Consider the following 22,129-nt stretch of genomic DNA (forward strand, 5'->3'; position numbering starts at 1 on the left):
AAAATCAAGCCACTCTTACGAAAGAAAACCAAATCATTTTTAAGTTCTGAAAGCGGAGTCGCCATTGTTCCCAATTGATTGGTTAGAAAAGCACATCAGATTTGGGATGAGCTGAAAGTCAGCTCACCAGGCAGCAACAAATGCCACTGCCACAGATGAAAAGAAACGCTCCGTGCCTTAGGGAGAGTCAGCAGCTTCCAAGTGCAGATCCCCAGCCTCACAAATCACTGGCGTGTTTTTGACACAAAATCACTGTGTGGTTGGGAAGCTGCTCTACTTGAGAAGCAGTTCCCAGCAGCTCTCCATCAGCCCAGAGTGCAAGCACCATCCCACAGCACTCTGCCTATCAGCAGCAGATGACTCTTGCTTACTCATCCATCTTCAAGTACAAGGAAACAAGAAGCACAAACCGTGCGACCTGCCCCTGGCCAAGCTGAGAGAAGTTCAGGGGCAGCACTGGAATTCACAATGAGTGCGATAAATGAGAAGAGTCTAAAAATCAATAGCACCAGTTAAAAGCCATGCGTTCAGGAAGCAGAGATCAAATGTATGACTTACAGTTATTAGACTGCAAATGGAGCAAAGAGCCCAAGATAAAACAATTAGTGGCAGCCACAGAAATGGCAAACCTTGTTTATCCCTGGCAAGCTCTTAGCCAGCATACTGCACTCCATTTTTCCATGAAGACCACAGAATCACAGATACTTCGAGAAAGAAAGGTCCTTGATGCAGAAAAACACGGGCTCCACCAGGCAGGCTTGGCAAAGCCCAGCTCCTGCTTCATCCAAACAGCTTCCCAACCCAATACATCCCAGCAACTGGCTGCTCTCCATACACAATGAAAACAGAGGACCTGATGGCTTTTAGCAGAAGTGACTTAAAATGGACAACCAGAAAACACATTTAAGGAGAATAACAAAAATCACCAACTGTGACTACATGGCAAAGGTATAACACCTCCTTCACTGAATAACACTGAATATCCCCCAAACAACAAATGTCTGCCCTGAATTGCCTCGTTATGCAGTGCAGAGGAGAGGGGGAATTAGTCACATTTTAATACCTCCTGAAGCCCTGCACATCTATGACCGCTGCATCTAATGGTTTGTGGTCAACGTACACACAGCCCCCCACGACAGTACGATGAGAAATCTTCATATTAGCAAGGTATGAAATCATCTGCTGGGGGCAATCACATGGGAACTCTGCTCGATACGTATCGATCTTACACACCACACTCATTATCTGCTCATTAGTGCTAATGGAAGCTCACACCTCATCGCTCAGCTTTAATTCTCACATTAAAGCAGAAGAAGTGACACTCTGGACTGTTGGGCAGAACCCGTTTAAGGAATTTATTTATTTTTTTTAAGAGAACTATCAAAATGGCAGTAAAGCCTGCTTTTAGAGTCACCAAATGACACCGCAGTCACAGCGTTACACACGCAGCATTTACTGTTAGCACTTTGTGGTACTGGACAACACTGCCATTACTAAAACAGCACAACTGACGTGCTAGGTACGCCTACACCGAAAAATAATTCATGAAACATTCTTCTTTCTTTATATTGCAGGAACAGCATGAAAGGCAAACACCATCAAGCCCTACAAGACACTCAAACAGCAGCAGTGGATCAGCGAGGTGTCTCCTATCAGCTCACAGCCACAGCACAACGGGATCTGGAGCAGCCTGTAAGGGACGGCTGAGCTGAGCACAAACCAGCGAGCACACAGGGAGAAATACAACCACAGGAGGCACACACGGGCACAAAACCTCCCCTTAACAAGTGTCTGCTACACAGCCAGCTGACCTCTGTGCTGCCACAGCAAAACGTGCTACAGCTGGGAAGGACAAAGCTGCTTCAGGAACTAGCGGATTTTTTGTTTTACAATATCAGGACTTCACCAATCATACAGATCTCATCCGTACGTCCTTCCTAAGCAATTAAAAGCTGTACATCAGAAGTAAGAGAGCAAGAAGAGAAATGCACAGACACCAACAAATACTTGCCTTTCCAGCTGATCCAAAAGCAAACAGGCCAAGGTCCTCGTAGGAAGTGACAGCTGTCGATAAGAAAGAAAAACAAGAATGCTGAAATATTCCTAACTATAAAAATCACCCACAAGCTCCAGATTTGCTTTTTTCTTTTTTTCTTGCCCCTTTTTAAATAAGCACAGCTCAGAATCCAATTTAAGAGACTATTTTATAATCAGTCTGCTTATAAAATAGCATGAGGATACACATGTATTCATACTACAAAACATCTGCCCAACCATTCAGATTCACCAGAAATCCAATTTCCTATTAAAAATGCTGTATTAAAAACAATAGTACTACACTGGGAACAGATTGCCTTTATCCAAAGAGCTTTGAGAATGACACTACAGATGAAAAATTTTGATACTAGCCTCAAGAATTAGAGGCAAGCTATTCCTAGATCTTACTTCTTAAGTGTACACTTGCTCTGAAGCGAAGGCAATAAGAGAAGTCTGTCTGCCTTGTCTCTCCCCAAACAGAAACACCCATTAATCACTGTTATGGCAGCCTTCAGAAACACAGCACTCCTCACTTCCAAGAGAGCTGAAGGTAAACACCTTCCTGGGTTGAAATCTGTTCCAAAAAGCAAACGACAACAAACAGAACTAAGCAAGAGCAAAGCAAGCAGCCTGCCCTTACTCGCACCCCTCCAACCACTCACACCGCAGCGGCCCGCGGTTTCCTGAGCACTTCTGCTGCACTGCAGCTAAAGCTCACCTCTAATGCCCAAAACAACGCCTCCTCAGAAAGGAGGAAATCATATAAAAGCCTTTCATTGCTGCTCTGCATTCTGTTGTTAGGAGCACTGGAGATATCAGAAGGATGAAGGCTCCACAGAACGGTCCACAGCCGAAAATGCCTCGAAGGGCAAAATTCATCTCCAAACCACATCATTCTCCAGATATAACACTCCCCTTCCCTGCTTCCACTTGATGGACTACAGTTTCTCCTCCTGCCACTTCATTTCTCAGTGAGGCCTGGGGGAGGAGGCAGCACAGCGCTCCCAGCTACGGTGATCAACTCAATATAACATATATATATATAACCAATATAACTATATATAACGTACATGCTATATACATCTAACATAATGAAATAAGCAGTGTGTATTACCAGATTTTACCCTCTATTTTTCTTAGATTTATATGTATAAAGCAGTTAGCAACAAATTTTAGAAGGCCATCCCCATTGGCATCAATGTTGAGTGTGTTTGGGAGTGCCTGTGCCTTGTACAAACACACACCAACAGGGAGCTGCCAAGAGAAAGAGAGATGTTCTCCGCAGAACTCCAAACCAGCAATGAAAAGCCTTAGAAGAATTTCTGCAGTTGTTCTGGTTTTGTAACCAATTTAGTCCTGAGAACGCTGAGGGAGCATTAATACTCAATCACGTTACTTTTGTACCATCAAAAATACGCAGAACAAACCATCGGGCGCTGTGGACAGAAATCCAGCTGCCTGCCCGGGTCCACTGCTTACATCTTATTACCATTAATGGAAATCAGCCTTTTCACCCCAAAGTTAAATAGTCAAGAAAAGCACGGGCAACACTCACAAGCAGCTCCAAATGGAAAAAAAGCAAAAAGCCACAAAACTTTGAGCGATATCACCCTGCAATTCCTCATTCCTCTTCCTTACAGCATTTTGCCACCTCCAAACCCCAAAACAACTTCTGTAGCACAGAATTAACACCAAGAGGAAACACTGCCCAATCCAACCCTTTACACACGGCACTGTCTGTTTGCCAAGTCACCTGGTCTCAAACTTGGGACAAAGTCCCTCCAGACCAACGTCATTTTCAAACTCAAGGCACTTCTTTGCTTTTTAAGCTACAACTTAAATGCCTGCACTTAAAATCTGCTCTATTCGAAATGGAATTCACGTGAGAGCTTCCTTTTCAGAAGGGCTTTTATATGTCGACTCTTTCCTAGGATTACTTTTATGATTTAAATACCTGAATGAACAGTTCACCAACAGTCCCAAAGGCTTTTCTTTACCCTCTACCCTTCAAATTTTCCTAGCTCATTTTTTTTCAGTATAAAATTACTAACATCTCTTTCCAATTCCTTGCCACGGATTAAGCTTAATGCTGCAACATGGTTCTCAGATGAATGCAAGTTTAATGTTACACTCAGAAATCTAGTTTGGAAGTATTTACACAGACTTCACTTTGAAAAGGCACAACCAGGCACACATCTCCCTTTTTAGGGTGAACGTTCCAAGCAAAAGCCTGGGATGCTATTTAAGGTGAACTTACTCCAGTAGCTCAAAGGAATTACAGTCGACAAAGTCACCACCATCACCCCCTCAAAACACCAACCAGACACTGAGGGCCATTAATGTTGCAAAGATACCTAAATGTAGCTCCAGAGCTACGATGCCCATCAGCAACACAGTGCTAATTTCAGATAAGGGAAGCACTTCACCTCATCATTTAGGGCTATTCTTTGCTTTTAGCTGTGTGCATTTCCAAAATGCATTCTGGAGTATGGTAGAGTGTTGGCTTTGAGGAGCTAAACCTTGCAGGTACATTAGGTCACTGCGTCCAGCTTTCCTCCCCTCCTTTCTTCACACTACCCCAGCAGTTCTCTGCAAGGATACCTTCCTATTCCTTTACCAGACAAAAACAGAATGCCATCTGGTGCCTACATAACACAGAACTTACAGTGAGCAAACATCACTAAGAAGTATTTGTTCAGCTCTTATCCCATCTTTTTAATAAACATATATATTCTAGCTATTTATCCCATGTTTTGATTCCTCTCTAACAAGCAGAGCTTCAGAAGGAAAAAAAGAGTGCCAGAGAGCTACAAGTCACTGAGCAGCCAACATCACACACAGAAATAGCCCTACCTCTGCAGATGGCTGTTAAGGAATGCATGAAGCAGATCACTCAGTAGGCGAAGACAGGAGCAGCAGATCTAAGGAGAACCAAGAAGCAATCATCAGAGAGCCCAAAGCTAGCTAGGGAAAGCACAGCCTGTAAGGAACGGATTGCAGCTTTATCCCACCACCTTTGAAAAGAGGGGAAAGCAGATGAGATGGAGATGAAAACCAGGTGCTGGAAGAGATGGAGTCTTCCTGCTGCAACGAGGCCTTCCTTCCTCAAGGAAGCTGCCAGGGTTCAATAACAATTAAAGCAAGCAAGAACAAAAAAATTCGCAGCAGAGAAGAACTCAAATGCTAGGATCCACTGTTGGGTAATTCTCAAAGCAATGTGATCTGTAAGTAAGGACTGCACTACAGCTTCTCACTCAGTATCAAAAACACTGCATAAACACACACCTATGGGAATTATAGCAAAACCTGACAGGCATCCATTTCAAACAGTGGATAAATAGAGGTTACAAGCAGAATAAAACAGCAGTTGGCTGTTTACAGAAAGCAAGGCTGAGACTGTATATAGGTGATCACACACCAGAACAGCATGGTCCAGCTCACACCAACATCATTCTGATGGGGAAATAAAAGATTTACGTTTTTGGGAATATGCCTGGTGCATTTTAAGGATAAAACTGATTAGCCATCTAGGCAATATTGGGAATAAATCGGGTAGTTTGCTGTTTATTTTTTTCTATGGGAGGATTTGAATCTGTGGGTTTTTTTAATTGCAAACAGCTATCGTTAGAAATCAGAAGCGTTTCACCATCAGTGAACTGGACACATGTTGATTATACAGACGGTATGGGATAACGTGTTTGCAGTACAGGCAAGGGAAGGCTCTCGGGACCGCTCCTCACTTACCGGTCTGCGTGCACATACTGAGCAGGAGGAACACGGAGTAAGAAGCCAGGCCGGCAACCATCAGCAGCAGCACACTGCAAGCGCAACGTACGCACACGTGAGGCACTTCCACGCAACGTTCTATCTTTAAAAACGCTCGCTTTGCAAAATGTACGTATAAACATATCTCAGTCACAAGACGGGATTTCCTCATTTCGTGCGTCCTCGCCCCGCTCGTTCCAGCGCAGCGCAGCGCAGCGCACAGAGGGCTCTCCCCGCAGCTCCGTGGCGCGGAGCGGGGCGGACACGCGCGCGCTGCAGCGCCCGAGCCCGCACAGCTCACCTGAAGCCCAGGACCCCCGTGGCGGCCATGGCGTAGGACAGGCCGAGGATGCCGCTGCCCATGACGGCGTTCATGAGGTTGAGCACGGAGAGGCCGAAGGAAGAACCGCGCTGCGGGGAGAGCGCGCTCAGCGTGAGGTGCTCGGCGCGAGGTGCTCGGCGCGAGGCTCCCGCCCGCCCGCCCGCCCGCCCGGCCCCCGCCCTCACACGCACGCTGCCCGCCGCCGGCCGCAGCAGCGGAGCGGTGTCCCCGTCCTCCTCGCTCTCGCCGTCGCCGTCCTCCCCGTGGGCGCCGTGGCGCTGCCGCCGTACGGACACGGCCACGTTCCAGCCGCGCTGCGCCCCGCGCGGCGGCGCCTCCATGGCCGCGCAGCACCGCGGCTCTGAGGGGAGCGCGGCGCCGCCGAGGGAGGGGCGGGGCGACGGAGGGGCGGGGCTTTGCGCGGAGGCCACGCCCCCCTCCGCGCTCGGTGTCGGCGCGGAGTGATGACGTCGCGCGGCGGCGGCGCGCGGAGGGGCCCGGCATGAGGTGAGGGCGGGAAAGGCGCGGGGCGGTAACCATGGCAACCGCGCGGCGTGAGGGGCGAACCGGGCTGACCTCGGGGTTCGGCTCATGGCCGACTGAGGCGGCCCGGGGCCGAGCGCTTCGGCTCCGGTGCTGCCCGGGGTGTCGAGGCCCTACCCTCCTCCCACCCCCTCCGTCCTTCCTCTCTTCCTCCGGGCTCGGTTGAAGGGTTCCGCGCTGCGCCGCTCGTGGCCGTGGGAGGGGCGGGGATGAGGGGCTCCGTGCTGACGGCGCCGGCAGCATTCAGCTGGGGAGGAGGGGAGGGCCGACGGGACAGAGGACGCTCCGGGACCTCGGCTGAGCTCTGCCTCCTCTGCAGCACGCATGGAGAACGCGGTGCTTATTTTTGAGCGAGGAGGGAACGGACCGTGCCGCACCTGAACGCTCGGAGGAGGAAAATGAGCTGGTGCGGAGATGTGCGCTGGGGAGGAGCGGGGCCAGGCCATGAGGATGGCTGCAGCCCTTGGGCGTGGGGGAGGCACCCCAGGGCCTGCAGCACGGAGCAGTGCCAGGGAGTTGGAAAACACCTCCAAAGTCCTCAACCCCAGCCCACCCCCACCGTGCCCACTGCCCGCATCCCTCAGTGCCACATCTCCACAGCCCCGGGGCACCTCCAGGGACAGTGACCCCCCCACTCCCTGAGCAGCTGTGCCACTGCATCACTGCTCTTTTTGAGAAGAGACTTTTCCTGATATCCAGCCTGAACCTCCCCTGGCACAAGTCTCATCACAGAGCGTGCAGGCCAGCAGATCAGCTGCCTTCCTAACCAGCAGCCTTAAGGCAGACTGCCTGAGCACACAGGATAGCATCAGCCTCCAACGCTACCAGCATCATCCATTCCTAGGAGCAGCCCTCAGCCTGGGTCTGGAGGAGGAAACCACTTGAAGAAGCACAGCTCCTCTTAAAGTCCACGTCCTGTGAGCAAGCTGTGGAGGATGGTTCAGCCATCTGAGCAGACGTGACTAATGCTTCCCCTCAATGCTAGGAGAGTCCTCCATCTCATCCATTGCCTTTCTACCAGTTGATGCTGTTCGTGGAGCAAAGGCAGTACTCAGTGTGCAACCCATACTTCTGGGATATGGGGGCAGGAATTCCTCCTGAGCAGCTGTAACCACTGTTGCTAATAGTTGTTTTCTAGCAACCATTGCTTGGTAATGCATTTATCAGAAGCAGAAGGGATCTGGCAGTAGGATCAAGTTGGTAGAATTCTTTTATTTGGCTTACTGGGATCAATATCACATTTATTAGAATAGAGAGAGGCCGTTGTGTTTTGGCAGGGAAGGCTGCTTAGAGTTGGTTAGTGTGTTAAGTTTAAAAATATGTTTGCAGAAGGACAGAAATTTGTAGCATCTAAATTGGTAATAAAGGGGTTTACAGAAGTGTGGTGGACTCCCTGGTACACATGGAAATTCCAGTTTAAGAGCACAGCAAACCCATATGATTTGCAGCCTTTTTAATGGAGCGGTTACATCATGTCTATAAAATGAATGATTTCTCTTCTAGGACATTATGGAGATTCGGATACTCTGCCAGACTGCTGAAGACTGATCTCTGCAGGACAGCTGCATCGGATACATCATCTCCAGCAGGTTGGATGCTGTTGGCACGGCGTTCTGGCAGAGTACCTGGGCTCCTTGCAGTAGTTCAGAGCAAGGGATTTTTCACAATGCCTGAAACAGTGCAGCCCAGCAGCAACCCAGAGCTGTATTCTCCACATCCTGACGTGCGTGGGATGACGGTGCTCAACAGAGAGGCTTTCAAAAGGACGGTGGTCGTGCCAGTTCTTAAAGTGAGGAAGGAAATGGTCCACGCTTTGCTGAAGTCCCTGAAGCGCACGGTACTGCAGCGGCCCGGCCTGAAGCGGGTGGCTGAGGATCCAGAAGATGAGGACAGTAAACTGGTTATATTGGATCCTCATAAAGTACCAGAATTCTCACTGGGAGAGTCAGAGAGAGAGGTATTAAAGCAGCTTCACATTAATCCTGAGGTGTCCGAGTACAACTTGGAGCTGACATACGAGAATTTCAAGTTGGAGGAGATCCTACGAGCAGTCCTTCCTGAAGGCCACGATGTCACCTCTGGTTTCAGCCGCGTCGGTCACATTGCTCATGTCAATCTTAGAGACCATCAGCTCCCTTACAGACATCTGATCGGTAGGTGAACGTCTCATCAGAAAAGTGATTTGCTTGGACTCGATGATCTCTGGAGTCCCTTCCACCCCCTACAATTCTGTGATTTCCAGAGATAATTTTACATTTATTCTACCTAAAAATGTGCAAAGAAAACTCACAGCAACTCCATTCCCTTATATTTTGGCTGAATAGCCTTGTGCTGCTTTACCTGGATGAAGGAGACACAGCTCTTTCCTCTGAACAGTCGCTGTGGTCTCAGTGCACTGAGCTCAGGGCTGAGGGCACGCTGTAGTGACACGGGCAATGTGCCATCATTAGAGGGGGCTGCCGTGATACATACTGCGGTGTTTGTGTCTTTTATATAGGGGTAAGAGGTTCCAGTAACCAGAATATCTCCTATCTTCTTTTCAGGCCAGGTTATAGTAGACAAGAACCCAGGAATCACCTGTGTGGTGAACAAAACCAATATTATTGACAGCACGTACCGAAATTTTCAAATGGAAGTCCTCGCGGGAGAGAGCAACCTGGTAACCAAGGTACAGGATCCTTCCCCTCTCACTTTAAACTTAGTGCTAAAACCTCAACACTTCTGCTGGAGAGCTGTGGTGGGAAGCCACCGTGAAGGCCATTGCCTTGCACGGGAAGGAGATTACCAAAGTAAAGAAAAAGGGAATGGCTCTGTGGCAAAGAGCAGCCCGTGTTTGAATTGTCACGTCAGAAGTGACGAGCAGGTATCACGCAGATGGTGTTAGCTCATTACATACATCTGTACTCGTCTGTAGGTCTGCTGGTAGCATGAGGGTCAGCTTGAAGTTTGGGGTTGGATCTGTTTCCAGACTCTGTCACCTCGAGAGATAAAATGCAGGGTTTTTCCAGCCAGCACAGCTGGCCCCCAGTGGCTCCTCGTGTGGCTGCCTGCTGCCATGCTCGAGCTGTATCATTCTCAGGCACTTAGTTATTGTGTAGACTCCTATGCTAAGGAGGGTCTGAGGCATCTTCCCAGGATCTGCCTTCAGTAATGGAATTGTGAGAGCCACAGAGCTCATGAAAAGCCTCACATTTAATTTTAATATGTCCATTTTCAGCTGTTGCTTTACCTCTTCCTGATGATTAAGAAACGCACCGGTCAGCCATCTGGACTGAGACATTCCTTATGGCTGTTTATGCTGAGCAGAGCTGTTCGTGCAGGTTGCACAAACACTATCAATGGGACAGATGCCTGTCTCCACTTTACCTTCTGTTTCCTAGCTCTCTTAACCACTGCTGTTGCTTTAACGATGTCTGCAGTTTGAACACAGACACTTAACCAGTTTCTGTCTTCCAGGTCAAAGAAAATAACTTCACATACGAGCTGGACTTTGCTAAGGTCTACTGGAACCCACGTCTTTCCACGGAGCATGGCCGTGTCGTGGGGCTCTTAAAGCCCGGCGATGTCCTCTGCGATGTCTTTGCTGGGATTGGACCTTTTGCTATTCCAGCAGCAAAGAAAAAGTGTGTTGTGTTTGCAAACGATCTCAATCCCGAATCCTACCACTGGCTGCTGCACAACTGCAAGCTGAACAAAGTAGACAACAAAATAAAAGCATTCAACATGGATGGCAGGGATTTCCTCCTGGGGCCAGTGAGAGAAGAGCTAAGGAAAGAGCTCACACTCGAGAAAGAGCAGAAAGCTGCTTTTCATATCGTCATGAACTTGCCAGCTTTGGCTATTGAATTTCTAGATGTTTTCAGGCACCTCTTGGCCGGGGAGCCCTGCAGCACTGCTGTCCTCCCCACAGTGCACTGCTATGGTTTCTCCAAACACGAGGACCCAGGCAGAGACATCCAGGAACGCGCTGAGGCTTCGCTGGGAGCCTCCCTGCAGGGACGCTGCTCTACCCACCTGGTCAGAAACGTTGCCCCGAACAAGGAGATGCTGTGCATAACCTTCCAGGTTCCGGTGGACGTGCTGTACAAGCAGCCCTGCCCTGCTGGAGGTAAGGGACAGTCCTGCGTGGCACGGGGATTTCAGGCTGCACTCCTGCAGTTTGAGGTCCCACCTCGTCAGTCCCATGTGTCACAGCTGCGTGTGTGCCACAGCCACGGGGTTCCACTCACCATCAACAACCACGGCCCTCCCCTCTGAGCGCAGCAGGAGCCTCCACGGGCTGCACAGGGTCATCCCACAGCAGTAGGGCACAGCTTTTGCCTTTGGGTACCCTCAGTGACCAACGAATCGGCCATTTGTTTCTGGAAGTACTTGCAGAAATCAGTTGTCTCAGTGACATTGGGCTTGGCACCACGTGACAAGTTGGGATAGGGACTTTCAGACTGCGGTTGCATGAACCAGAAGGAGGATTTGATAAGGCTTTAATGCCACAAAACATTTTTATGCTGGGCAGTGCTGAGATGTAGGTCGAAACACAGCTCAGTGCATGTTGTTTGAAAGTCCTCTTGGGCAGCCCATGAAGGAAAGAACTCCCTTTACTGCTGTGACAGTTCCAGTGTGACTGGGCTCGTGACTTCGAGTTAAACCCCGTGTGTTGCACAGCTTGTGGTTTAGTTCAGTCCGCATACTGCATGTTAAGTAACTGTTGTTCCTCTCTTCCAGGAGAACCAGCCTCTAAGCGTCTGCGTTCCAGCAGAGATTTTACTGAAGAACACTTAGAGAGCTGAAAAGCAGAGCTCTGGTGATGCCCTTATCAGTTTGCATGAGGAGTGCTCAGGTTTCCTGCAGGCCTCCCCTGGAACTGTCACCCCCCCAGGTGCAGAGATGCACAGTGTGCTGTAACCTTCCTTTGTGAGCACTGCTTCTCACGTTTATTTTTTTAACTGTGGGATCAGTCAGACTGATGCTGTTCTTACTACAATAAAGAAAACTTCGCCCTTTTTCTGTACAGAAATGCATTTTCATACTGTGTTATTTCACACCCTGTCACAGTTTGGTGACACAGACTGGGACAGTTTTCTGCTGCAGTGTTTAGGACACTCTGCAGTGAAGGCAGGTCTGTAGATGCAGTAGAGATGATCAGTATAAGCCCTGGGTTAAAGCACAGAATGGGTTCTCTTTGTCAAATGGTCTTTAGGAATATTGATTACTCCCAGCAGATGTGCAGGCAGCTCTGCTGTAAGCCAGGCAGCCTCCAAGGCGTGACCGAAGGTACAGTGCTGCCATGGAAACTTCCTCCTGGGCTTCTGGAGTAACAAATGCTCTGTAGCTGTGGGACTGTGGTTGGGTTTAGCTGACTCCCAGCTTAGTGTTTCCCCCCGGTTCAAACAGGAAATATGTCAGAGCCATCTGCACGCTTACAGCACGAGGACGTGTTCCTGTTAAAGACTGCAAACCGGTGTGTGGTGGTGGGCCCTCCTCACTCTGTGAGCCCTCTCCTCTCCGTTTGTGCCTCTGCGTTCCCCGAGCTGCCCCTGCCCCCGATGCAGCCTCTGGCTGATCTCTGCCTGCTGATGTTCTGCAGGGATTCAAAAAAGCGCTGCCCTTCATTTCCTTTTCTTCCCCATCCAAACTATTGTTGGGCAGTGTCAACCGCAGACGATTTATTTGGGCAGAGGGCTCACATCACCCTCTCGGTTTCAGAACTTTCCCTGGGCCCGGGCTCACTCCTGGCTCGCTCCCACGCCCATCACCCCTCAGTGTGGCTGCACCGCGCTGTCCTGCTGCTCGCTGTTGCAGCCCCGTTCCCTTGGCTGTGCAGCCAGGCCTTTGCAGCCTGGTCACTGCTGCCCTGCGTTTATCAAGCTAGGGGAAAAAGCCACCGTGACTCACCCACACCATCTGAAAGCTGCTGTGCACAGACTGCTTCCCGGCCCCAGCATTCCTCCGCTGCCCGTACAGTGGTGTCACTGCAGCTCTGACCTCTGTCCTTTCTGGCAGTGACAGCCACATCCCAGCAGCCAGCACTCACAGCTCGAGCTGGACGGGCTCTTGCCTCCGGGCTGTGGTGCCATCTCTGATCCTGCAGCCGCCCTCTGTGTTTCTCACCAATGTCTGTGAAGCTGCTGCTTTTTCTGAGCTCTCCATTACACAGAGGAGCACCGTGGGAGGACTTTCAGCTAAGATCTGCTCGTTCCCCAGACAAAGCTACAACCACGTGGAGCCAGGGAGGGCCCGGCACAGGAGCGGCGTCAGGATCCAGGCCTGCTCGCCCCGTCCAGCTGGCAGCAGGAAAACCCCTCGTCTGTTCTGGGGGAACCAGCTTTATGGGAAGAAAATGTAGGCTTGAATACTGACACTAAATGTTATAATCAAAATGGCATTTAAACGCTTGTGCAAATAAAACCCCGCAATAAGAGTTAAACCACAAACCTTAATAAAAAAGTCTGGCTTTATTTAAAGAAATTTACAAGCTTTTTTTTTTTTTTTAAACCTCAAACATACACAGCTGAGTTATTCACATCTTCCATTAGATGTGGCTTATTGCTTCAGCCTCCCCCAGCAAAGTGCCACATGACTAACGAGCTTCCCGCTCCACAGAAACGCATCTAGCATTGTACAAAGCCCCGTGCAGGGTTCCTTCCCGTGAACACAGCTGGTTTCACACAGAACAGCGACTGCAGCTCAGCCCTCGTGCAGACAGCAGCGACCTCACCAACCTCTGCCTCCACAGCGCACTCCTCACCTCGTCCAGCATCCCCCGAGTGCTGGCTAACTGGGGAACCAGAAGAGCCCGCTGAACGCGTCCTGCAGGGCTCGGTGGCAGGCCAGAGAAGAAGTGTATCCCCCAGCAACATCCTGCGGAGAAGCAGCTCGAACGTGGTTCAGGTACCTGAAACGAGAGGCACTGTCAGCACACACAGAACCGTGCCGAACTCCACCGATCCCGTGGTGAGGCTGTGTGCTCTTCTGGCAGGAAGCAAGGAGGAAGGAGCCGCCTGCCCGCAGTGCTGTGCTCATTAGGGAAGAGGTCACCTTCCCTCCCGTTCAGGCAGTTCCTTCCCACGGTGGCCAGCACAGGCCTTCCTACGCTCCCCACAGCGCTCATGGGGTTCAGCTCCGTGCAGCTCAGCACTCCCAGAGCAGACTGCACCGCTCTGACGAGCACAGGGCTGAACTCTGGGTCTGTGCAGTAAGTCTGACACCAGGGACTTGCATCGAGTCTCCCCTGGAGATGTTCAGGACCCACGTGCACACCGAGCTGTGCACCCTGGGCTGGGAGCTGCTTTGGCAGGGGGTTGGACTCCATGGTCTCTAGAGGTCCCTTCCAACCCCTGCAGCTCTGTGATTCTGTGATCAGTGTGAGGCTGCAGTCAACATTCTGGCTAAAATTCACCCTTCTCACATTTTGAACATGATGAAATGTCACAAATGAGAACTGCTTCCCACCGCTGCAGTGTAAGTCACCGAGAATCAGAGGGCTGTTGTGATTCAGCTCTCAGCGTTGGGCCCGGGCCATCCCTCCACCTCTGGCTTGGCAACTCAAGCACCAAACTGCAAAACGCATTCAGCCTTTAATAACACTATCCCGAGAAACCTAAACCAGCTGCACTTCTGGCAGGAAAACACAAGACCACCAGTAAAATACCCACAACAGCTGCATCTTTTAATTTATGACCATACACCGTCTCCATAAAGAGTACATAAAGCAGGGCAGGTTTGATAGGTAAGACATAATAAACAGTCGTACCCGTTGATGCCATAAGTGTGTAGAAAAAAAGGTTACTTAAAAATAATTAATTACAGTTAAAAACTATTTCTTGCACCTCATAACCACAGAGTAATGTCACTGCTGGTAAGATGCTACAGCCAGAGCACAACCTGCCCACCATGGCCGAGCTGAGTGAGCTGTGTGAGCTGTGTGCTGGCACCAGGCCTTCACAGATACACACTTCTTTGAAATGAACGTTCCTGTTACCCCGTCCTTAATATATCTGGAGGAAAATCTCACCCCTCCCAAAGGCCTTTTACAACTGCTGCAGGAAATAGGAACTCCTTCCCCAGCCAGGAATGATAAAAGGATACTGACTACAGCAAACAATTTCCTCCTGAACATTGGTGTGAAACTTCCTCCACCCTCATAAAACCAATTCCCACTGCTGAGCGATTGCACCCCTACCACATTCATTTCATCCCACAGGCTTCGCTTCCCACTCATGAACAGAACAGTCCTGACAAAACGGGGATTGTTTTACGCTTCCATATAAGCAAAGGTCAGTCGTGCATTTTTTGTTACCTTTCTAATGTATCACTGAAGGATGAGAGAGGCAGAATCGGTCAGCTGAAGTTGGGTATCAGCAGCAACAAGCCCTGGTTTGCAGACAGCACAGAGTTTCTAGTTGATGCTACGCGCTGTGGTCGCCATAAAGGCCCCATCAGCCTTCCCTGGGGCAGCCTGCATTCATCCCACGTGCTCCAGCGCAAGCACTCCGTGCTGCTGGCCGACAAGTGAGGTCTTTATTTTCCCGTTAAGTATCCCCGCGCGGTGCTCCTGACCCATCTGATTGCTGTGCTGCACCAGCAGGAACGCACACCAGAGGAGGGAAAGCCCGCCGGCTCCTCCACAACCCCCGTGCTGCCCAACGCCCCGCGCCCACCGCCGCAGCGTGGCCCTCCACCGGGCCGCTGGGGCTCCTGGCACAGGGCAGCAGCTCTCTTCATCTGCGCCTCCAGAGCAGCACCAGCAAGAAGTGCCTGCCAAGTCTTGGTACCAAAAGCCAAGCTCGGTTTGGTGCTGGGAGCTGGAGGTAATTGCTCTGACTAGTGAGCAAATTCCAGCACACTGGGTCTGTTTTTCATAGGTTTATTTTAAGTACCTGTAAATCTTATAAGCAGAAACCGGGAAAAAGAGGTTTGCTTTTTCTGGTGCGCAGTTTTTTTTGAACGTAACTTGTATTTACCGAGGGCAGAATAAGCTCTGAAGTTAAAAAAGACAGAAAAGCTCTTAGAGCCGTGCACCCCGCAGCACGCAGGCCCCTTCCCCGCCCGCAGCCCTGGGATGTTGATCTTCCCCATTAACCTTTCACGTCGGTTAAAACACGTCGTATTTTGCTCTTCATGAGCCTTAAGGGGCTCTGCTCCCGACCTTCAGCTTCTCACTGCCACGTGAAAGGGGGAAAAAAGAAAAACGTCTGCTGTTCTCAGGGAAAAAAGGTGTAACTCTCCTGTAACTCACGCCCGGTCAGGCTCAGCAGCAGGCCGCGCTTCCCTTCTGCTCTCCCTCTTCCCAAGGCCGTGTCACCATCACTTCATCACGAACAGCCGCCGCACAACCGCAGCACTGATGAGCCCACTGACCCACAGAGCTCGGCTCCCACAGGGCTGCTTGTTTTTCTCTTCCTTGTGCTGCCTTCCTGCCAGTTAGCTGTGAAATCGCAGTGCGGACCGCCAGGACGGGGCCCTGCTCTACTGCCCACCTGGGATTCCCAGGCGGCTCCGGTGGGAGCCCTGGGGACATCAAGGCAAGCAGAACTTGGCGAGGAAGGGTGCTGGGAGCCCCCAGGAAGTGGCCACCCCATATTCAGAGCTCCTCCGAGCCCTCCCAGCCTCAATGCAGCATCAGTCCTGCCTCCTGAAGGCTAACATTCGGTATAAAATGTTCTCTGCCCTTTCATCTTAAAAAGAAAATGCAACAAACATAATCCGTTTGTTTTCCTATAAGATAATCCTGCACGAGTTACTTCCCTCCAATACCTATAGGGAGCTATAAGCAGGAGACCAACTTCTCACAGCAGGTTATAGTGACAGGACAAGGGAAACAGTTTTAAACTAAAAGGGGAGATGGAGGTTAGATGATAGGAGGAAATTCCTTACTCGGGGAGATGAGGCACTGCTGCCCAGAGCTGTGGGTGCCCCACAACTGGAGGAGCCCAAGGCCATGGATGGGGCCCTGAGCAGCCTGAGCTGGGGGGGAGGGCCCAGCCCACAGCACGGGGTGGGATGGGATGGGCTTTAATTTCCATTCCAGCCCAGCCAGCCTGTGATTCTATGCTTGAAAGTAAGGCACAAGGAAGACAGCTTCTGTAACAGCTCTTGCCTGAACCGGGAGCGGATGTGGGAGCTCTCCCAGTTCACTCCCCAGAAGAGGCTGTTGGGAGAACACGGTGCTGGCTGCTGACAGGCTCCTGCTGTGCTTCCCATCCTGGTCTGGCCCTGGGCCCCACCAGGTGCTCTGCAACCCAAGGAAAGAGAAAGCACAGAAACCAGTAAGGCATCGTTACCCACTCACCATTAGAGGAGCAGGGGAAGGATGAGCTTGGCCCATCTATCTGGGCTGAACACAGCTATGGACACTTGGACCAGGCCCCACAGACCAAGACACAAGTTCTGATGCTTTTCTGGGGGCTGACACAAGTGAAGGGTTCACCTGGAACAACTCCATGCAAAGGGACTGCTGCGCACTGCCTGCATCGTCCCCTGTGGGCTCACACACTCTGGCTTTCCTTCCTCCTCCCTGGTGGCACTTGGCATGGAGAAAACCTCTGGGAGCATCTCTGGGGCCCTTCTCCCAATGTAAGTCTAACTTAACTCATTAAAAGCTTCAGAAAGGTCTGAGGGAAGCTGGAGACAGTGCAAGCAAACCAAGCTAAAAATACTGCCCAGGTGATAAGCCAAAAAACCCCACTGTGTTTCCCTCCACCCACCACTCGAAAGCCCCTTACACATCAGCACGTGGGACTATTTCACACAGCCACCCCCCCCGAGCAACATGCATTTGGCGATGCCGTACCGGAGGTACGCGTGGGGCACGGTGTGTTTGGCACACAGATTTCACTCCTTTTGATCTGTGAGACACTTCAGGGAGGTGAAGAAAAGAAAAATCACCAACGAGTTGTTTGACAAAGAGAATACAGCATGATTCTATTCCATATAATAGATCCACTGCTCATCTGATTGTCTGCAGTATCCAAGAGAAAGTAACAGTGCAGACATTAGATCTGGGATATTTTCCAGATTCATCATTTAAATAATAAATACTGATGCAAGAAAGCAGGCAGAAAACTCGCCTGGAAAACCGTGCACAGCACACATAGCAGCATACACTGCACTCCTGGCTCCTCCTGAGACAGCACTGCCATTGGACTTACCAAGTCTCAAAGACAACTGCCAATGCATTACTCAGAGTACTCTTTCAGACAGTGGCTTCCATCAGACAGAAGATGCACAAGCTGGCTTTTCTCTGGGCAGTGTTTTGTTGAGGGATGTGTGGCCTGGGGTATACTGCAGGCTGTGAGCAGACAGAAGCTGAGCTCTTCGCTCATCCTCGTCTTGGTTTGAACTGGTTCTGGGATGTCATCTATGCATCCAAAGCAGAATTTGCTGACCAAATAAATCAGGTTCATTGCTGTTCTTCATTACACAGGCCTGGGAAACTCATCTGGGAGTAGGCCTCTGCTACGTGCTATTCAAATGCAGTTTCTCCCACACTATCTCAGAGATTGTAATGTCTGAGGACAAAAACACAACCCACAAGGCTGCTAATCAAAAAAGCAGTCTAGAATAGCAATTCAAGCACGCAAAGACTCACTACAGGCCTGATCCCAAGCCCTCACAAGTCAGAAAGCCGTCTTCCATCTATTGTAACAGACATTCCCAAGCCCAGCTCCATCCCCGCCGCAGCCCTTGCACCATGCCCGGGGTCAGGCTGCCATCAGCTGCTCCTCTCCTTGGCCCTGCAGGACAACAAGGACCAAAAGGGAGAAATCCCTCGTAGAGCTGAATTAGGAAAATTGCTCACCAGAAAGGAGGTAGGCTCTGGGCTGCCTCCAGGAACCAAGATGTCACCGGGTTGATAAATACAGTGCAACAATTTTAATTACTTCAATTTGAATGTGACTATGAAGACAATAAGATGGACAATGAATTACTGCAGTGTGAGGTTTGCTACAAGCACCAGTGAGCAGGCAAGCAGCCACGCTGCAAAAGCCAAAGGCTTTTTGCTGTTCCCCAATGTCTCTGGATAGCTCTGTTTACACAATTGCAGCCATCAGTGTGAATGTCTAAAAACTGCTAAGCCCAACGAGGTCCCAACCACAGAGCCCAAGGCAGACGACGTATTTTTAACCGGACTATGTCACCTGTTAGTCTTGCAACAGGGCAAGACCAAAGGCAGGCAGTAACACAGGGCTACAAGGAAAGGTCGGCCCATATGCCACAGTACAAATTTGGCTACAGAAAAGCAGCAGCCACAGACAACAGTGAGCTACCATAAATACCAGGAAGCCTCAGCAAGATGTCAACCCCACCTGCAGGCAGCAGCTCCACCAGTTTGGGCTCAGCTCAGTAAGTCAGCCTGCTTGCTGGTTGTTAATAACACTCCTTACCTAAGTTAGTTTGCTGAGGGAGCTGCAATTGCTTACCACAGTGTCAGATGAGTGCCAGACCAGCACAAAGAAAGGAACACTACAGCCACTGTCCTTCCCATGTTGCACGCTGCTCCTCGTGACTCAGCTGTGCCTCTGCCTCCTCTCATCCAGGCTGGACTTGACCAGGCGTGGCAGCCCTGCTCCTGGCTCCGTCTGTAGGGCCACCACTGCACCTCCAACAGGGAGCAAGCAGCAGTGATGCTCTTTAGGAGCTGAACTCACCAGAATTTAGTGCTGAACGCAATGCCTGAACTGCAGACAGACCTTCTGGATCCTCCATGACATTGCAATGGACTCCTCTGAATAACTGATACAGGACTCCAAGAGATGATGGTCTCAGTTTGAGTCAGGGGAGGTTCAGGTTGGACACGAGGAAAAATTCCTTCTCAGGAGGAGTGGTGATGCAGTGGCACAGCTGCCCAGGGAGGTGGTGGAGCCATTATCCCTGGAGGTATTCAAGGACTGTGGAGATGTGGCACTGAGGGACGTGGGCAGTGGGCACGGTGGGGTGGGGTGGGCTGGGAGATCTCAGCACTCTTCCAACCTTAATGATTTTATGAATTGTTTTGAAACGAATGCATCAATACTTAGATGATTTAGTATTTTTTCCCCTTATAGAGGGGAACTCCAACCAACTCCCGTAACAAGGAAAAATTAGAGTCCTCATCTTGCAACAAACCCTTCAGTCTCGGATGTCTGGCTCCTCTGTGCTGCCATTTGTTAAACCCCCATTAGAAGAAAACACTTTGGAGTTTCAGACTACCTGACTGACAACACTGTTCTACAGAAGTAGTTCTTCCCAGTAGAGATGACAAAAAAATCCAACCTACCAAATCAACAGAAGAGATCTAGGACCTCTAGAGATGCATTTGATCCTCTTCCATCTGCTTTCTGTAAATGGCAACGTGCTACAAATGCTGTCAGTGTTTCCAGACAGGAGCTGCACATTAACAGCAGGTGGTAAAAGAGTTCCTGAAAATCCAGCGTGTCTGCACAGCGTGCCTCAGCTGACACGAACAGCACAGGGGTCTGCTGCCGGACACAGGGGGGAAGGCAAAGCCTAGGGAGAACAGCCTCAAAGGAGCTGTCTGTGCTAACAGCAGTTCTGATTCCAAAGGCTGAAACCCACAATGAGTTTTTCCACCCTCTGCCTACACTCTGTTTCCCCCTTGGATCAAAGGTCAGACATTTCAGACCCCAAATCCACGCGTGCCCTGCTGCATCAACCAGCGCGGCAGCAGCAGCTCCTCAGAGCTCACTGCTCCTCCTCCTCACCTGGAAGCTGCTGCTGCGCCTGTAAAAGGATCTCTGGAGTGTTTAACACAGCAACTAGGGCACTTTCATTTGATGTTTCCCATAAACTGTTTCCTCTTTTAATGGTGAAGCACACATACAAACTGTAAGAGACGAGCAATGACCTCTATCACAGATTTTATTACAAATCATCTATGACACCGGGGAGTACAACTGTGAACCCTGCAGCAGAAGTACCTTTAAATTCAGAGACACGAAGTCAGAGAAGCCAGCCTCTGTCAGACATCAAGACACGAACGCGTGGCAGGGGGAGCAGAACAGAATCAAATTTTCCCACATCCTTTTCCCTGAACGCTTCCTCTTTCTGCGATGAAATCCAGATCTCCAGACAACAATCATTTCCACCCAAAAGCTAACGGGGAGTGGGGCTGGGATGGAGGAAAGGCAGCCTCACAGATCTGGTTGCTGCAGGTACCGCTGCTATGGCCGCTCTTGGAGTCCCACTGCAGGGCCCATGCCCCAGGGCAGCAGCTTCAGCATCACAAGGCCTGCAGGCACCGAGTGCCACAGACATAGGCACTGTATATGCCGTGAATCCGTTCCCTGCACATCTGACTGGACGGCCTCACTTCAGACAAGGTGTAACGCTGTCTTACTCCCAGAAAATGCAAACAGTGCAAGCTAGCACATTCCTGCCTCTGTGGTCAACTTGGGCATCTGAGCCCACGCAGGAAGCCTTGAAAGTACTTTCAAAAGCAGAAGCACTGACAGAGGTCACACTGCTTCTTTTAAGTGAAAAACAAACAACCACAAAACCCGAAGCAGCCACAGCACCCCGCAGCCATCCATTATCAGATGGAGGGAAGGGACCATGCCCTCAGCTCCATGAAGTCAGCACGGCCTGCAGACCTCTGCACCGTTACAGGGCAAGTCCGAGACAGAGATTACTTTGATGTTCCCCTCACGTTAGCACACAGCGTTTTAAAATAAAAACGGGAAACGGAAAGCAGAACCTGCGAACACATTAGGCCTCTGCGTGGAGGAAAACCGAAGGCTTCCCCATTCCTTTTTGTTTGGAGGTGACACGCTGACTTCTCCTTTAATGGCTTGGGGGCTTCCTTACAGCCACATCCCCCTCTGTAACACCCTCAGTCACTTCTAACGGCTCCACACACATCGGTCACAAACCTGCACTGTGGATGCCGTGGCACACTCTGCTCTCTGCTCAGCACACATCCTGGCACCGCACCGTGCTCCCAGCACCCAAACGGGCACCGTTTGGACGATTCCTTGTTCCTTCCAACTGAACACATTTCTGCTTAAACCCTCCCCCACGCAGCTGCCTGCATTAATCACCCTTACGTACCTCGCAGGGAGCAAATGGTTAATGTTTATTTCTAGGAAGGGTTATCTTGCCCACAGGAAGCCTTCCTTCAGCGCGAGCCACTTCCGCAGGCCGTGCCCTCGGCAGCGGAGCGCTGAGGAGTGCTCGAGGGGCACCTGGTCCCCCATCTGTCATCCCCCCGAGGTCACTTGCCAGCTGTCTGTCCTCTCAACACCCGGCCCCGCCACCCAGGCATTCTCCCTCGCTCCGGTTTCCAGGTCTGAACTTCCAGATTCAGTAAATCAATCAGCCAATGCAGAAACTCCTCCAACAACTGCAAGTAAGCAGCCTGACACCCCTGAGCAACCTCCCGGCAGAACAAGGACACTGCAGTCCCAGCTGGAATCCAGCAATGCGCCCGCTCTGCGTGCCTGCTATGGATTACACCCTGGGACTGCT

The 22,129-nt window shown here is 50.6% G+C and overlaps 3 protein-coding genes across 3 annotated transcripts in view; 1 reads left to right on the top strand and 2 right to left on the bottom strand.

Annotated features, from left to right (window-relative positions):
• The window catches only part of SLC38A6 (solute carrier family 38 member 6), a 34,021-nt gene extending 27,556 nt beyond the window's left edge, over positions 1-6,465 (bottom strand). The window contains exons 1-4 of the mRNA XM_065747636.1: positions 6,316-6,465; positions 6,104-6,213; positions 5,782-5,855; positions 2,012-2,064 (exon numbers count right to left, since the gene is read on the bottom strand). Coding sequence (XP_065603708.1) covers positions 2,012-2,064; positions 5,782-5,855; positions 6,104-6,213; positions 6,316-6,465 — 387 coding nt within the window. The remainder of the gene's footprint in view (positions 1-2,011; positions 2,065-5,781; positions 5,856-6,103; positions 6,214-6,315) is intronic.
• A 1,850-nt stretch (positions 6,466-8,315) lies between these two features.
• Positions 8,316-11,454, top strand: TRMT5 (tRNA methyltransferase 5). The gene is made up of 4 exons (XM_065747307.1): positions 8,316-8,820; positions 9,211-9,335; positions 10,124-10,775; positions 11,390-11,454. The coding sequence occupies exons 1-4, from the start codon at positions 8,334-8,336 to the stop codon at positions 11,452-11,454; spliced, it is 1,329 nt and encodes a 442-aa protein (XP_065603379.1). The 5' UTR covers positions 8,316-8,333.
• Positions 11,455-13,410: 1,956 nt separating this feature from the next.
• Positions 13,411-22,129, bottom strand: part of MNAT1 (MNAT1 component of CDK activating kinase) — a 112,516-nt gene continuing 103,797 nt past the window's right edge. The window contains exon 8 of the mRNA XM_065747686.1: positions 13,411-13,559. Coding sequence (XP_065603758.1) covers positions 13,439-13,559 — 121 coding nt within the window. The 3' untranslated portion in view covers positions 13,411-13,438. The remainder of the gene's footprint in view (positions 13,560-22,129) is intronic.

The sequence above is a fragment of the Cyrtonyx montezumae genome, unplaced genomic scaffold (assembly GCF_038088225.1).
Source record: "Cyrtonyx montezumae isolate F1298 unplaced genomic scaffold, pur_monq_1.0 scaffold_10, whole genome shotgun sequence".
Taxonomy (NCBI): Eukaryota; Metazoa; Chordata; class Aves; order Galliformes; family Odontophoridae; genus Cyrtonyx; species Cyrtonyx montezumae.

Excerpts from the sequence above, each read along its gene's own strand:
- TRMT5 (XM_065747307.1), top strand. The coding sequence starts at position 8,334 with ATGCCTGAAACAGTGCAGCCCAGCAGCAACCCAGAGCTGTATTCTCCA. Across the intron at positions 9,336-10,123 it reads AGAGCAACCTGGTAACCAAG|GTCAAAGAAAATAACTTCAC; the intron begins GTACAGGATCCT and ends TCTGTCTTCCAG. Across the intron at positions 10,776-11,389 it reads GCAGCCCTGCCCTGCTGGAG|GAGAACCAGCCTCTAAGCGT; the intron begins GTAAGGGACAGT and ends CCTCTCTTCCAG.